The sequence below is a fragment of the Genypterus blacodes genome, unplaced genomic scaffold, assembly GCF_046128005.1.
Source record: "Genypterus blacodes isolate CSIRO-AG114 ecotype Tasmania unplaced genomic scaffold, CSIRO-AGI_Gbla_v1 ptg000111l_1, whole genome shotgun sequence".
Lineage (NCBI taxonomy): Eukaryota > Metazoa > Chordata > Actinopteri > Ophidiiformes > Ophidiidae > Genypterus > Genypterus blacodes.
Genome location: NW_027466915.1, coordinates 4076134 through 4091627, shown reverse-complemented (window position 1 = coordinate 4091627; position 15494 = coordinate 4076134). Strand labels below are relative to the sequence as shown.

General features: G+C 45.6%; 2 protein-coding genes across 3 annotated transcripts; both read right to left on the bottom strand.

The window, feature by feature from the left end:
• Position 1: 1 nt before the first annotated feature.
• Positions 2-3756, bottom strand: LOC143009206 (interferon regulatory factor 2-binding protein 1-like). The gene is made up of 2 exons (XM_076161231.1): positions 1698-3756; positions 2-905 (listed from the first exon to the last, which is right to left on the bottom strand). The coding sequence occupies exon 1, from the start codon at positions 3502-3504 to the stop codon at positions 1723-1725; it is 1782 nt and encodes a 593-aa protein (XP_076017346.1). The 5' UTR covers positions 3505-3756; the 3' UTR covers positions 2-905; positions 1698-1722.
• A 1158-nt stretch (positions 3757-4914) lies between these two features.
• hnrnpl (heterogeneous nuclear ribonucleoprotein L) lies at positions 4915-15389 on the bottom strand. Of its 2 annotated transcripts, none has more exons than XM_076161314.1 (14): positions 15045-15389; positions 14537-14655; positions 13121-13358; positions 12606-12691; positions 12363-12459; positions 12172-12244; positions 7960-7995; positions 7650-7718; positions 7309-7562; positions 7072-7193; positions 6771-6972; positions 6629-6680; positions 5429-5524; positions 4915-5327 (listed from the first exon to the last, which is right to left on the bottom strand). In XM_076161314.1, exons 1-14 carry the CDS (start codon positions 15126-15128, stop codon positions 5269-5271), a joined length of 1587 nt encoding a protein of 528 aa, XP_076017429.1. In that variant the 5' UTR covers positions 15129-15389; the 3' UTR covers positions 4915-5268. The 2 variants fall into 2 exon arrangements, with proteins under 2 accessions (XP_076017429.1, XP_076017428.1); XM_076161313.1 differs by having other exon boundaries at positions 6623-6680; positions 15045-15388.
• Positions 15390-15494: the final 105 nt, after the last annotated feature.

The following is a 15494-nucleotide window of genomic DNA, read 5'->3' as shown; positions in this document are numbered from 1 at the left end:
CTATTGTGTATTTTATTAGAGTTGACCTCTTAAGAGCACGTGAATATGTGGGGTTAACCATTGAAGATCGTGGAGCTAATTATCTTTACCATACACGTCATTCCAAAAGTAAAATATCAGACAAAACAAGCTTACTCTTGTGATAGATGAAGAAATGGGTGACTGATGCCAAGGATAACAGTGAATACAGCATACACAGCTACAATACAATAAAATCACACTGAGCATGAAGCCATCTTTGGTCTTCTCATCACTATAAACAAATACATATAAATTTGAATTGTATCAAAAATAGAAATTACATAGCCATATTGAAAGTAAATTCACATTTTTGACAGAATATACGCAGCTACTAAAGGCCAATACCTTGAAGAAATATCTAGGGATTACATTTATTCAGACCTTGGCTTCCAACGACCCCCCGGTGGTTTTTGCCACATTTTGGACATTCGTTTTGAGGAATCGCGTGTTTCCATCACACCGTCTTAACGTGTGTGTGTGTGTGTGTCAAACTTTTGGATGAGAACTTACAAAACCTATATGAGAGAAACGCAAAAGAAAGGGAGAAAAAAAAAATAAAAAAAGATTGTCATTCTTAAACACACGTGCTTTTAAAAGCAAGACCCCTTGAACGGCCATCGGACAGGAGAGAGAGAGAGACAGACAGACAGAGATTTGACATTCTGGGGCGGAGCTCAAAATACCAGAAGTGTCCCCCTCTTCTCCAAAAAAAAAAACAAAAGAGTGAGTTTCTGGTTGTGTACTTGCTAAACAGCACGGCCTTCCTCCCTCCCGGGTGTGCAGGGGGACGGTGTGAGTGTTCTCCGAGGCACACGTGATCGGCTGCAGCCAAGTGGAGCCTCTGCTGGACATAAGAGGGAAGTGCTTTCAAAGTGTTTGATCCACTGCAGAGAAATAAGGAGGAGAAGAAGAAAAAGGTTGTTAGAGTCTGGAAACTATTTTTGAAAAGCAGCGTCCCTTCATTTGCAAATCATTTCTCAGGTAAACTCCACGATCAACCTGTCGTCAAATCAAATGTGTGTAAACGTTTTGACTTGGTTTTTTGCGTGGACGCATCTTTACCCTCCAGGTGTCTACATTGGTCCCTTCTTTAGGTCGTAAAATAGTTATACGATAAAATTAGACATCGAAGTGTAGTTTTGTAACTGCTCCAAGCCCTGGATCCACCTCGGTGCCACCATGAGGTCCTCACACCTACAGCATCTTTCTACATGTGACAGCGGTGAGTCAGACGTGTGGCAGCATGCTGAGCCGTCTGTGGCCACACTGTATTGAAGACAGAACGCAGTCTGTTCCACACCTCTATATTCCATGCTAGGGACTAGAAAGTGGGGAAAGATTCATGGTTAAGTTTGGATTTTGGTGGAGGCTGTGTGAGGACTGAGGGCGGTGAAGAGGAGGTTCCTTTTAGTCAACTACTATTTGTTCTTCTGCCTCTATGAGCTTTCAAGTCGCTCACAGCAGGAGGAATGATCACTGGTGTTTCCTAACCGAGGGGAATGACTTGAGTGGTGCTTCATCTTAATGTGGTGACTCCAAACTGTTTTGATAGTCAAATAAATAAACAAAAAGGTGAACAAACGGCTCCATCACAGTAACATCTCTAACATTGTTGCATCCTTTGTATCATCTAATGAACAACACCTATGGTGGCGGTACAGAAGAAGGCATCTTACCATTCACCACGACAGGACGGAGAGGTCAAGGGTCATTCTCCTTCTTTACTGTCACATCTCCGTCTCCGGCCAGGATGGTGGAGATTTCTCCTTGCATGAAGGCCCAAGGCACAGTGGAGCCAGCCAGGGGACAGCGCTCTCCGCTGGGGCAGTACACCTCCCCTCCCTGGCCCTGGCTGCGGATGAAGCCTCGGGTGCAGGGGAAGCAGAACTTGTGGTGCTGGACAGAGGGACATTGGACAAAATGAGTGTCCTCCAAGCGCTCTCGGCAGAGGGTGCAGCAGAGCAGGGCGCTCTGGGCGCCGCTCGTGGACTCCCCGGTGCTGGTGTTGCTGCTGGGCCCCACGGCACTCGACCCCTGACCCATGGCTGCCTGCGAGGCAGAGGCGGTGGAGGGGCTCCCGCTGGTGGGCCGCACGGCGGCAGAGGAGTGGGCTGCAGACATGCTGGGGCTCTCTCGGGCGATCTGGCTGGAACTCAGGCTGTCGGCGACACCCATGAGCGCCGAGATGGGCGAGGGCTGGCTGTGTAAACGCGGGGGGCCCTCCTGTGGAGCCGCCATGCCGGGCAGGGGTTCCATTCCTGAGTAGGCACCTCGGGGCCACGGTTCTCGGCTGGGGTGATCGGGTCTCCCTTCGCTTTCCCCATTCTCAGAGCCCGGAGAAGCCTTGCGTCGTCGAGCCGTGCTCTTTATAGGTACGAGGCGGCCAGCGGTTGCGAGCGGCAGCCCTGTGTCTGGATATGGCTGTGGCAGCACCTCTGGGATGGGAGGTTCTTTGAATAGACGCACCCCGTCGTTCAGCAGCTCAGACAGCCCTCGCCAGTCTCCTGTGCCTTGCCGTTTCTCATACTCAACATAGCGCAGCCCAGAGTTCACCCCTTTACCTGCATCTTTGGCAGAGTCGCGGAACATATGCCTGACCAGGTCCGGAATGCACGAGTACACCATCCCAGAGCCGGTGGGATACTCCACAAACACCTTAAGCTCGTACTCCTGAGAAGTGCTGGTATCGAAGGCTAGAACACGGCCCATCAGATTATGGTCTTTCCTGAAGCGCACATTAAAGGGTGCACAACTGCTGAGGGCCACCAGCACATCCCGGACCACTTTGGGGCGGTTGGGCCAACCCTCGGCCCGGCTACGAGCGCTCTCTGCCAGCTCGGCCATCACTTCACCATTCCTCCACCCTCCAGCATCTACGCCCACCAAAGCAGAGGTGCTGGCACCCACCCCGTGCGACACCACCTGTCTTCTACCTGCATCGCCCATGATGGGGCCAGCTGAGACGGCAATGGGCGTAGCTCCAGACCGGGAGCCTGACAATGGGGCTAAAAGGCCATGAGGGGTGGCGACTAAGCCCTGAGCTATCAAGGCGTGATGGACAGTCCCGTGGAGAGCAGGAGCCGCTCCGGCCATCACCCGGCGTGTATTCGGACTCTGCCTGCTGCCCTCTGACATGGTCACCTCCTCCGCTCTGTGGAGACCATTGGGGAGGCGAGCGGACACCCCGTACTCCCCCCTCCCCCGGTCTAGGCGCTCACCGTGCGGCCGCCCCGCTTCTATGGGCCCGGCCGAGCTGGGTTTGCTCTGCTGTGGACCGGGAGACCTGCCGTCTAAAACCCCGTGGGTGCTCTTTAGTTGCCTGGCAGTTTCGATGAGGAGCTCTATTCTGTCTGCCCCGTCATAGTTGACACATCCCCGGCATACTGCTTCGCTGAACTCCCACAGCATGGCCCATGGCATCTTGGGCAAATCGCAGAGGTAGCACCATTGCCGTCTAGACGAAGGCTGCGAGCCGGAGGACATGTTGTTTACAGGCCCGCGACCAAACTTTCTTCGGAGGCCTTCACGTTACGCGCTTCGTTTTTCAGCTTTTCTTCAATACACAGAAACACTTCGCCACATCACGCGAGGTTTTACGAACCGGATTAAACTAAAACGAAGCTCAAAACTCGACTAATGAGCGTAGCATTTAAAAGTTAACGATGTCTTCTTTCACGGTTTGTTCGCGTCGGTCTGTGTGGAAGGAAGTAAAATGTTATAAGACACCGGAAACACCTACGCGCCCCTGCCGATGTGCATTATGGGAAATGTAGTTTAGCGTCGTGGAGGTCCAAAAAAAGGGAAACTAATTTATCTTAACTATTTAATCTTATGGCATTTATAAAAAATGGAATTATAATTTCCCTTCAATCGTCTGTTTCTGTTGTTCATATTGTTTAAACAACATTAGGCTTTAGTCGATTATATACTGAATACAATACAATTCAATTCAACTTTATTTATACAGTGCCAAGTAACAATAGGTATATCACAACAGCGTATATCGTAAAGTGCCTATATCCAGTACTTTCAAATATGGTTAGGTCCTGTTTAATGCTGCAACCATTCAATAGACCAAACACAAAGATAATCAATATATGAAATAGGGTGCTACCTCATTAAACAAGGATATTTGTGATGTAGAGGCATCCTTATCAGGTGAGATAACATTGTTGAGGTGTTTGTCCAATGCTTCTGTGTCTTTCCGGTCTCTTGGGCCGTTACGTGTCCATGGAAAATCTAGTTTGGCCAAAGTAATTTATAACTAATTTTACAGTCGACGGCTACTTTTTTATCACTCACAGGTTGTTTGCTTTAGCAAATACCAACTGATGAAAGCATCATCATTATTATTTCCCTCTACCACTTTGACCTAATGCTTGTGATGATCAAAGGAAGATAAATCAGCAAGCTACTCCACTGTCCTTGAAAATGTTGCCTTAGCAGTAAATATTTACAGGTACCCTTAATGACCAACTCCTGGTTTTATATTCCCATCATCTGGATATTATTGAGTTTCTAAAAACTAAACTGCATTGAACTGCATGCTCAATAATTAGGATTACCGTAAAATAAAGAGATTGAACCAAAGATTTCGGAATAATATCAGTAGGTGTGCTCATGGTGCTTGTATCACTACTACTTTTGTATTGCTGTGGGTTAAAAAATAGAAAATGTTGGTAATTTCAGCAGCATATTTCACTTGATGGTGACACTGTGATGTTGAATCAGCTGACTGCTTAATCTTCTTAAGAGCTGACAAAAACAGCCAACCCTTATTTAAAGAGTTAATATGTCACAATTTGGGACATATTATGTTAGTCATCCAAAACACTACAAATGAGGACAGACTCAGTTGTTTCCCTGTCAAGAATAAAGACCTTAAACCAGGTGTGTTTGGTTACTGTTCACTTTATTTAAAAACAAAAACTGAGAGCCACATGGAAATGTTACTTTAGAGAGAGATGGAGAGTGTGTGTGGGTGCATGCATGTGTGTGTGTGTGTTAGAGAGGTGGTGGGGGAGAGGGAGGTCAAAGCTAGTGTGTCAAGAAATAATTAAAATCGAATTAAAAATAAAAGCAACAGAAAAAATAAAATCATACAATATCGGTAAATGTATCATTGTCTAAGCACATAATTGAACTTTTTCCTCCAAATATTTTAATATAAGGTGACAACAGAACTGCAGTATACTCTATGGAAGGACACAAAACATTACAAATTGCTGGAGGATGGTGGTACAGTATTTAGTTTGCATGATGTGTGGTGGAGAAACACAGCTTGAGGGTGTAAGGGTAAGGCCCACCTGAGAGGGAAAAAAGACACAAAATCAACAAGATGTGGACACCGCAGATAGTTCAAACTCATGTTGGTATGTAATGTGAAAGTACTGCAATGAGAACTTACTGGGGTTTTTCATCTGGAAATGGTTCATCAGGGCTAGAGCTTCCATGGCGTCATTGATGGATTCCCACTCAAGCAGCCCGGAGGAGCTTCTCTCACCTATGGCACAGCACAATACAACTGATAACATTGTCACACTAAATTGTACCTAATTGTAAAGGGAATGGTTCAGAGGTCTCTGCAGGTTTACACATCCATGAGGTGCAATCAGCATCGGCAGTGCGGTCACAAGAAAGACAGGCAGAGGCCATGAGGTGGAGCTGATGAAGCATGTAAACACCACCTTCATTGAAACATCTCAGCATCATTCCACAGTGCTTACTTGCCAGGATTGTTTACTTAAAGTATTATGGTGTCCTAAATCCCTGCCTGTTTGAAATACAGAGCTGTAGTTGTGCTTTTTACTCTAAAATACAACACAAACATTATTGCGATTAATGTGAATGTGTGTGTCTGTGAACACACCCTAGCTGACTAGAGGGACTCACTGCAGTGGAGGCTGTATCAGAAGACAGAGCTCAGTGAAAAAAGCTGTTTAGGACTAGAAGGAAATGGATGCAGTTACAATAACACAACACTGGGGGGCTTCAAAATAATATAACTCTATATGTGGTTAAAACAGTGGTTCCCAAAGTGGGGGGCACGCCCCCTAGGGGGCCGCAGAGCTACTGCAAGAGGGGCGTGGCGCTTGATCTGAAGAGGGGCGATATGAAGTACCGCCTCAGGTAAATGAATGAGGCGATACTTAGTCTTGCTACAGGAGAATGAGCGCCCCGCACAGCCGTCCAGTATTGTTTCATAGCGTCCCCCCTCCCCAGACCTTTCAGCTGTCCCGTATTGTTCTATATCGTGTCCCCCCCCCCCGTCAGACCGATCTGCAGTCCCGTACTGCACAACAATACGGGACAGGGGGGCGCGAAAAACTTCTGATCTCTAAAAGGGGGGCGCGAGAGAAAAAGTTTGGGGACCACTGGGTTAATACATTCATTTGAAATTACTATTATATTTACTGTATATTTGTTAGCTATCTATAAATAATAATGAACAGGATCCGATGTCACCTGATGACAATAAATAATCCCATACTTCACCAACTACTTAAACCAGAAGTGACTTTAAGAACAATTAACATTAATAATATGTATCAGCTCCATCCAAATTCAGTCTGTATCAAACAGCCAGTATAGTATAACTCACTCTTGCCTGTGAACAGTTTCACGCTGGTGGGAATTTTGATTTCCATATCCTCGCAGACCTGTAAGGAGAAGGCAGATTCAGTGCCAAAGCCAATGCAGCGTAGAGAATTAAGACCTTTCACAGAGCGAACGCGAGTCCTCGGCGGTACCTGGTGGAACATCTCTGTGGAGATGTCGGGCTGTGCGTTGAAGAAGTGCAGGACGTTGCTGGGATGCTGAATGCGATTCTTGGCCGCCTGCTCTGGGGAGGTGAAGCGGTTGTTGCGAGAGCTGTGGAAATCCTTGAAGCTGCTGGTGTTGTCCTCCAGCAGGTAGCACTGGCCCGGCACAATGGCTTGCTGTTTGGACACGCTGCGAGGAGAAGACGGTCAGTGATCACATATAAACAGAATCTGGCATGTATGAGTTTGTTTTGCAGTCTATGTTCATCGTCTTGGTAGGAGCTCTCACCAAACGTTCAGCTTCTGTTCAAAAAGGAAGTTGTTATTGAGGTGACTGATGGCCCTGTCCACAGAGTAGCAGTCTCCCATCTCCACCATTGCTGCCCCAGGCTTACTCTTCATGAACTTAATCTGAAATCATCAATCATACAAGCATTGTTCAAATAATTAATCTATCTTTAAGACATCAAACCATCAGATTTCAGCTTTACGAATGATTAAATGGATAGATTCCACACTCACTCACCCTCTCCACATTTCCGTAGAGGCAGAAGATGTTGAAGACCTTGTCAGCATTCACCTTGGAGGGTTCAAGGCCATAGACCATGAGAACTGGGGAATCAGCGTGCGGGCCGTACTCGGGTGGTGGCGGCCCGTACCCTGGGCCATAGCGCTGGCTTCCACGGCCGCGCCCACCCATCCCCCCTGGCCCCATGCGATGAGGAGGAGGGGGGCCATAGCTGTCATCATTATAGCTCTGGTAACCCCCTTGAGGTCCACCTTGTTTAGGAAAACAACCTCTGGTGTATCAGCAAAGTGAGGTCATTTGGCACATTTCTTTTGGATTTTACACCATCTTTTATTTACCATAATCTGGTGGGTGGTCTCCCAGCAGAGCGGGTTGCCTCTGGCGCTTGTTCGGGTTGCCGTTTGGATCTAAAACATGCAAACATGAAACAGGTTTTACACTGGAAGTCCCAAACTAAGTTTAACTCACAAACAGGTAACTGTGTGCAGGGGAGAAGCTTCTGACTGACATGCAACATAAGGGTCTACAGTCTGCAGGCTCTAATATGCAACATGTGACATAATGGAGATTTTTGTTTTACTGAAAGGAACATTTCAAACATTTATTTTGTAAATGTAACCATATCCTAATACAAACACACACACACACCTTGTGAACTGTTCCAAGTGCCTTCACCATCAGCATCTGTGCAGGTACACATACACACACGTCAAGTCCAAACAGACTGAAAGACTCAAATAGAAGATCACAGTCAAATACGCATCAATGCTATGAGCTGGACCGGCAGCTTTACTGACACCAATGTGGACTAGAAAATCAATTAAAGACAGGTCATGTGACAGGTATGACATCACAGATAAAAAGCAAAGGAACCCTTTGGACTACGTGACATTCTGGAATCAACTGCTATGTTGTCGGACCTGCCAAAGCCACCAAGTTCATGGTCATATTTAACTGCATTATACAGATGCGACCCAATCGAACACTCAAATGCTCAAATGAGCGAGTCTGTCAGTTCTTCTGAAAACAGTGAGCATGGCAAAAAAGTTAATCTACATGCTAAACAAATCCCAGCTGTTAGGATGCATAACAAAGTTGGAAAACTTGTACATGATGTGCATGTTTGACCAGCTGCTCTGGGACACACTCTCATATCACATCCAGTCAGTTTAGAGACAATTACTGATCACTTGCTGCTTGAAGTTAAATTTGGGTTTCTATCTGAACAGACACACAGCTCTAATATGCAAGGTAAACGGGCTGTTGCAGTTATGTAGACAAAGCTCACACGAGACATGAGTACACAAGTCATTACTTATTACCCAGCATCCTTTTCAAATTAAACACTACATTTTACTGAACACTTTAACAAACACTAAAGCTAACCGGATGTTGTAAACGTGTCCAAAAGTCTTTCTAAAGAGAGTAACATACAAGCATCACTTCCTCTCCATTCTGCATGGAAGCTGCTACAACCTGATTATAACCGACAGTGATGATGATCTGATATCAACAAGATAAAGCTAGATGTTAGGTTGCTTAATACAAAGACTGTGGTTATGAGTCATCCTCCAGCATGACAGCCTGAGAGGTTTTTACAGAAGTAAAAACAGCACAAAGTTAATCCAGGTCAGTAAAATCTCTTCGAAATGAATGATGGAAGAAGAAAAAAAAAAATCACAATTCAATGCGTCTCGTCTTAATTCCCACTATATGAGAAAGAGAATTGTGAGCCAGAAGAAATGACAGACCAGGCAACAACACTCATGTTCTTTACTTTCACAGTAACTTAAACACTTAAACCATCAAGTCAGATTATTCAGACATCTCTAACGAGTACTTACAGCACCACACATGAAGCATGGGACACAGTGGGCAGGTAGGGGGCAGTCTTCAGCAGGGATGCTACCCTCCAAACCTCTTGAGTCCAGCCTCAACTCATCTTTCCTTCTCCATCCATTCCTTCCTTTCTTCTTCTTCCTCCCTTGTTTCCGTCCAGAGAAAGTACATCCACGCGTCCGTGCTCCGTTTTGCTTGCTGCTGGTTTTGTTTGTAAAGTTGCTAACAGAGGCGCGTTTCCGTCTCACCGTGCTCTGACTGCAAAGCGGGACATATGCACCATTTGAGAGTGGGCTGTCTGTCCGCGGACACAGTGAGCCAAACCTGCATCACACGGGAGGCGTTAAAGGCGTCACTATGAGCCAGTGCATAAAGGGAAAATGAAACAACGCAGAAACAACACAAGAACAGCACAGAGAGAAAGGGGGGATAGGAAAGAAAGTACAGGGGAGAACAGAACAGCAGTCCATAAATGTTGAGAGCTTTGGGAAAGACATAATGTTTGCCTCTGTGCTTGTATGCTTGATGGGTGTTTGATGCTTGTGTCTTCGTGGGCCCCCGTGTGGTTGTTTCTTCTCGTGTTAATATGGCCGCTTGCGTGGCGCTTGTTTATCTGGCTTAAAAGCTGTCAGTCACTTGCAAACTGAAAAAAGGCGTCTAGTGCTCGACAATAAGTCTTGTCTGGAATATTTGCGAGATGATGTGTTGTCGTGGCGGTTCGGCGCTGTGTGTGGCCGTGGGGGTTCGGCTCGGTGTGTTGTCGTGTTGTGTTCGGCGCAGGGAAGGAGAGCGACCGCAACGAAGGAAGCCCATGCGCCCAGGCCGAGAGAGATGAGAGAGGTATGAGCGTCTGGGCAAAAGAGAGAGTGGCCTCTGTTTTTGTTTACTGCCCCGGTATGTGGTGTCATCTGTTCCCTGGTCAGGCTGAGTGTGTCTGAAAACTCCTCTGATGCTCCCCTGTGGTTGTGTTATGGCGGTCACATTCCAAGTGCTGGGAGGCGTGGTCACAACGACCACACACACCCGACTGCCGCCCCCATCATCAATATGTTGTGTCAAAAATGGTGACTCCTCGGGCTTCTGGAGATGTGCTGTAGTGGTAAAGAGGTGGCGGTAGATGCTTATCAATGTATCAAGATCAGTCTGTGGTGGATATGCCGGGTGTCTGTTCGCATGGCCTCGCAGCTTTACTGTCTCTCAAACTGATCAAACGTGGTGGCTACTGCCCGCCGTGAGTAAAATGGATCCCCATGTCAGGTGGTGGAGACAGTGGTGGTGATGAACTTGGGATAAGGAGGTACTGAGTTGAGGTTGTGTGCTTCCAATGTTTGTTGCCCCACTGTGTCCGATGTGCGCCACAGAGAAGATTTACTACAGTTGTGGCGGTGGATGCTGTGGATGCTGATATAGCTGTCGAACTCGCTGTGTCTTTGGCCACGCGTGTCTGCTTAGGAGTTGAGGGGAGCCTATATGAGTATGCACAGTGAGGACACAAGGAGTACCTCTGGCACAAAACACGGCCCGAAATGAATCAAAATACAGGAAACGACGGCAAACACGTACATGGAAAAGTGTACGTTAGTGTTGTTGCTGTGGTCGTAAAACAACTCTAAGAAAAGAAAATTGGGTCAAATAGTTGGGTTATAGAAGTGGCAGATCAGAATCTTTCACCACAGTACCTGGTGCAGAGCTTTACATGGCTGCAACAAGCAAGAATCCCATATCGGAATCATTTGAGCATTCACAGTCATCAGATTTAGTTTGAGAAGCAGGACACTGTGAGCCTGATGTTAATTCTCTCTCACACACACACACACACACGTGTTCAGAATGTCCACACAGCCAGAGAGCAGTTAGAAATGTGAGAGATGATCCAAAAGCTTACGGAGACCTTAATCTCGCCACATTGATCAATGTGTCTCGCACCAAACCACAACAAACAAAGTTTCACATTAAAAGTCCTGTGAAATGACAACCGTCTATGTTGTTAATGTCCCAGTCCATAACTAAGTCTTTATTCATTTATTTTCCCCCTCTCCTTTCCACGCCCCCGCCAATAGCTCATCACACACTCATGGGCGCATACAACAATCCATGCAATCAGTAGCCAGTAGAAGAACAATTTGTGCTAATCCAATCAAGTCCTCCCATCATTAACATAAATCATGCAAAGCCTACCAAGCTAATCACTGGCGGCAACAGTAAACTGCTGTAAATCGACACCCAGGACAAAGCTTCTGCCCCTCCTCCAGGTTTTCCTGCGTACCCTCATAGGTGGGGCTGATGGAGAGAGGCTGAGGCAGCAGCTACTACTAATAAGTGTCCGTTTTGCCGACTTTACAATCTCAAAACAAATCCTACTTAAAATCATGTCCCTCCCTGTTACACGTGGAAAGACAACAGATTTCAAACTTCACTTTTCATATGACCCTGACAAGACTCCTGTGGTTCAGTCTGTATGTGTGTCTAATCACCGCCACACCCAAAGATTTCCCAGTAGTCTCCGTACACTTGTGCGATCCCTAATTTACACCATGACAAAATCTCCAATATGTTTGAAAGGAAAGACTAAATGGTGCGATGCTTCTCTCCGGTGTTTGCTGCATTACAGCTGGCAGGGTGTGAGGTGGTGCGGCTGTGCTCGCATGCTTTACAGGGGAAGTGAATCTATGTGAGCAATGGTGGCTCTGCTATATCTGCTATTGGTGCCGACAGGTGCGTTCACAAACTCTTTTTTTTCCCCCACATGCCTTTGAGGTTGACTCCCCTTGAGGTTGCTCCTCGTGCCCTTACTTGGTGCCTACTGTGTGGCGAGAAAATGCATGAAGGTTGTGTGACAGCATCACAGGAATACTGCCTCTGAACACTCTGAGGTGAGCAGCATGGTAAATGGAAGGAACTTATCAGCTGCGGTCAAAGGCGATACCCCAGGAGGCAGAGAGTCCTAACACACCATTAAGTAGTATTAGGAGAGAATAGGAAGTAAAAAAGGGGGGGGCCGGAGCGGGGACAGCACGTTACCTTGGCCACCCAGGTTGGGGTTTGTGTAGTCCCACGTGTCTTGGTCATTCTTGAAAACATTGAGTCGTGCTGGCTGTGGGAAAGATCACAGTGTAAAAATGAAAACCAGTTCCCATACTCACCAACATCTGTGAGTAAAAAGGTTCCTTAGACCAGTGTGACCACTGCCTTAGACATTACTGTGCAGTCACCTTGGCATATTCAATCTTCAGAGTGCAGCAGCCGGAGTAGATGTCCGCCCCATTCAGAGAGGCTTTGGCCCTCTGAGCACTTTGGACCGAATCAAATGTAGCAGTGTTGAGTTGAGGAGAAATCTGATCAGATGGAAGATTTCTGAAGGCCCAGGCGTGACCATAACATATTATACATAACAACAAACGTGAAAAAATGTATATCCACCAAAGTAAAGTCAGAAAAACATCATTAAAGGATATTCAACCATAGCCTGGACCCCATTCTTCCTGAAGATGACGATCCTCTGTACAGGACCACAGTTATTGCAGATGGTGTAGAGCACATCCTGTTGAGGTAGACGATACGAAGGTGATCTTTAAAGTGGCACACATGACAGAACATACAAATGCACCGCATACTGTCACCCAATTTCAAAAAACATTTCTGACAGAAGTTTTCTATGCACATGAGAAGATTTGGTGTCAGGCGAGGGATTCATAGTAAGACTACCCTCGTACTATTTGAAGAATTTTCTAGCATCTAGCTGTCTAATAGCACAGGACTATTGCAGCACTGTGTGAAAACAAATCAGGTTTTTCAACAAAAGTTGTAGGTCTGCAACAGGACACATAAAAACACACATACACAAAAATCCTTCTTGGTCATAACAGTTGCAGTTAAATGCATTCAAATAGAATGGTTAAATATATTCGGGTCAGGCGACGTCTTCATTAGTAATGCACACGAGGCTGGACTAGTTTCGTGTTTGCCTTACCGTGGTGATAGGATAGATGGGGTTTATGATAGTCAGCAGTAGCACGTTGTTGACGCTTCGGGTGTCGTCTGAGTCTCCTGGCCTGGAGATCTTTTGGCTGGTAGAGTAATTGATGAAGGCAGGGTGGCCTGCAATGTACACCTGACTATCTGATGCATACGTCACAGCATTGCAGGAGCCACCCATGTCAACATACTCCACCAGGGCTTGGCGTTTCTTGGGCATCATGACCACAAAGCTGTGAATACATATTAGAAAAACGCATAATTTTTAGATCAGAATCAGAAACTTCTTAATTGCCAAGTCGGTTTTCACTTACAAGGAATTTTTGGTAATTGGTGCAATCAACACATTAAGAGCAAAATAAATAAATGTAAAATCTATTTTTATGATCTATTTTCTGAGCCACAGGTGTCAAACTCAAGGCCCGCTGAGTCATTTTACGTGGCCACACTCCTTCCTTTGCCACATCCTATCTATGTGAGCCTCGATAAACACAAAATATAGGTCGGACAGCTGTCAGTCTGACAGCTGCAACCCCGATTTGAAAAGATCTGCAGCACAAAGTTGAAGCCCACACCAGACACTGAAAAGATGTGCTGATAAAGTGTTTTTTTTTTTGCAAAGAATAGCTTAAATTAGCAATTAAGTTACACAATATGACACAGTTGGACTTTTCATAATCCCACTGTACAGGTGATTTGTCACCTTACTTATTTTGTTAAATAATAAGTTGCAGTTTTATAAATTACAATGTTTAAAATTTCAGTGGAGTTCGGAAGCTAAAGGTGTGTGTGTGTGTGTGTGTGTTTGTGTGTGTGTGTGTTGGGGGGTGAAAATCTTCGTATCTACAAAAGGGGGGCCTGCAGAAAAAGTTTGGGAACCACTGACTTAAGAAATTTCAGGTTGTTCATCATATGTTTTGTAAAAAGATAGTTAAATAAAAGTACATTTGCAATATGAACTTGTACTTTTTTGCACTAAAACAAAGGGAAGTTGTCCATTTACATCCATTTATAGGTTATTATGCTGTGATTTTACTAATCCGGCCCACTTGAATTTAAATTGGGCTGAATGTGGCCCCAAACTAAAATGAGTTTGACACCCCTGGTCCAAGCTATTTAAAATGTAAAAAAAATAATGCTTGATCTAGGAAATAAGTGTTTCTTGTTGTCAAAATAAACTATGCAGTCATAAGAGAGATTTATGATGCCATGAAATTGCAATGTTTAAGTGTTAGATATCAATAATGCAAAATAGCCTCTTCCAGATTAGATCTTTCCATAAAACGCGTCACTAACACCTGTTTGAGAACCCTGAAGGTAGCTTCAACAAATAAACAACCAGAGTGTGTGAGGCACAATAAAGCATAATTCAGGATTACAGATGAAGGGAGGGTCGTTGGTTGTGTTCTACCTGATTGCCCCAAACTCCTGCAGGGCCTCCACCAGATCAGCTTCCATGATGCCGTCAACGAGACCCCTGATGTGGACCACCTGGGAGGGTAGCGGTTTATGGGGGTCATCGTAACCCTCCTGGAAAACGAGCACAAATTAAGCTATTAGTGGGACAAATTGACCACTTCATCACTTGTGAAATGGAAAGTAGGGAGCATTACCACGAAATGAACAGCAACGCTCACTGGCTATATGTTAGGCAAACAACCAATTTCTAACGCAAATTTTTGATTTGCAATTCACAAGTGATTATGTCGTTTAACCACACAAACACTGTGGCTGCTTTAACCGCACAAAATCAGAACAAACACAGCGTTAATGTGTGAATGAATCGAGTTAGCTTTGGTTAGCGCACCGGTTATAGCTAGCATGAGATGAGGACCGCAAATTCCACCTTTAGAAAGGCAAACCTGGGCCAATTTTAAATAATAAAACATAACATACAGTGGAACTAAAGAAGCCCTCACCGTTGTCATGCCTCCCTCTTCGGTTTTCTGTCTTTTTGTCGCTCGGCCGCCTTCTCCGAAATATCGGCCTGCAGCAGCAGCCATGTTGTCCTGTGCCTAGTGTCCGGCTAACGCTGCGTTCAGGAGAATGGGAAGATCAATGGGGGCCGTCGCGCCACACATACAGACGAAAAGACGGAGTGTGTCTGGTGAAGTGCGTTTTCACCCGCTACATTACTTGCTAAATATATTCGAAACACATCTATTTTTCAAATATCTCTACTGTTACTTGTACACTTTCCTGAATTTGTGGTCGCAGAAGGCTAAGCAGGACATCTAAAAAAAAGTGTTCCATAATGCGACGTGAACGCAGCTGTGAGTGTCAACACAGAAGTATGAACAGATGGTATTTATTGGCCACGTTGTCCTGTCAATCATTAATAGTCAAATATAAACAAACCCGAGTAAACC

Excerpts from the sequence above, each read along its gene's own strand:
- LOC143009206 (XM_076161231.1), bottom strand. The coding sequence starts at position 3,504 with ATGTCCTCCGGCTCGCAGCCTTCGTCTAGACGGCAATGGTGCTACCTC.
- hnrnpl (XM_076161313.1), bottom strand. The coding sequence starts at position 15,128 with ATGGCTGCTGCTGCAGGCCGATATTTCGGAGAAGGCGGCCGAGCGACA. Across the intron at positions 7,563-7,649 it reads AGACCACCCACCAGATTATG|GTGGACCTCAAGGGGGTTAC; the intron begins GTAAATAAAAGA and ends TTCCTAAACAAG. Across the intron at positions 6,681-6,770 it reads CCACAGAGATGTTCCACCAG|GTCTGCGAGGATATGGAAAT; the intron begins GTACCGCCGAGG and ends TTCTCCTTACAG.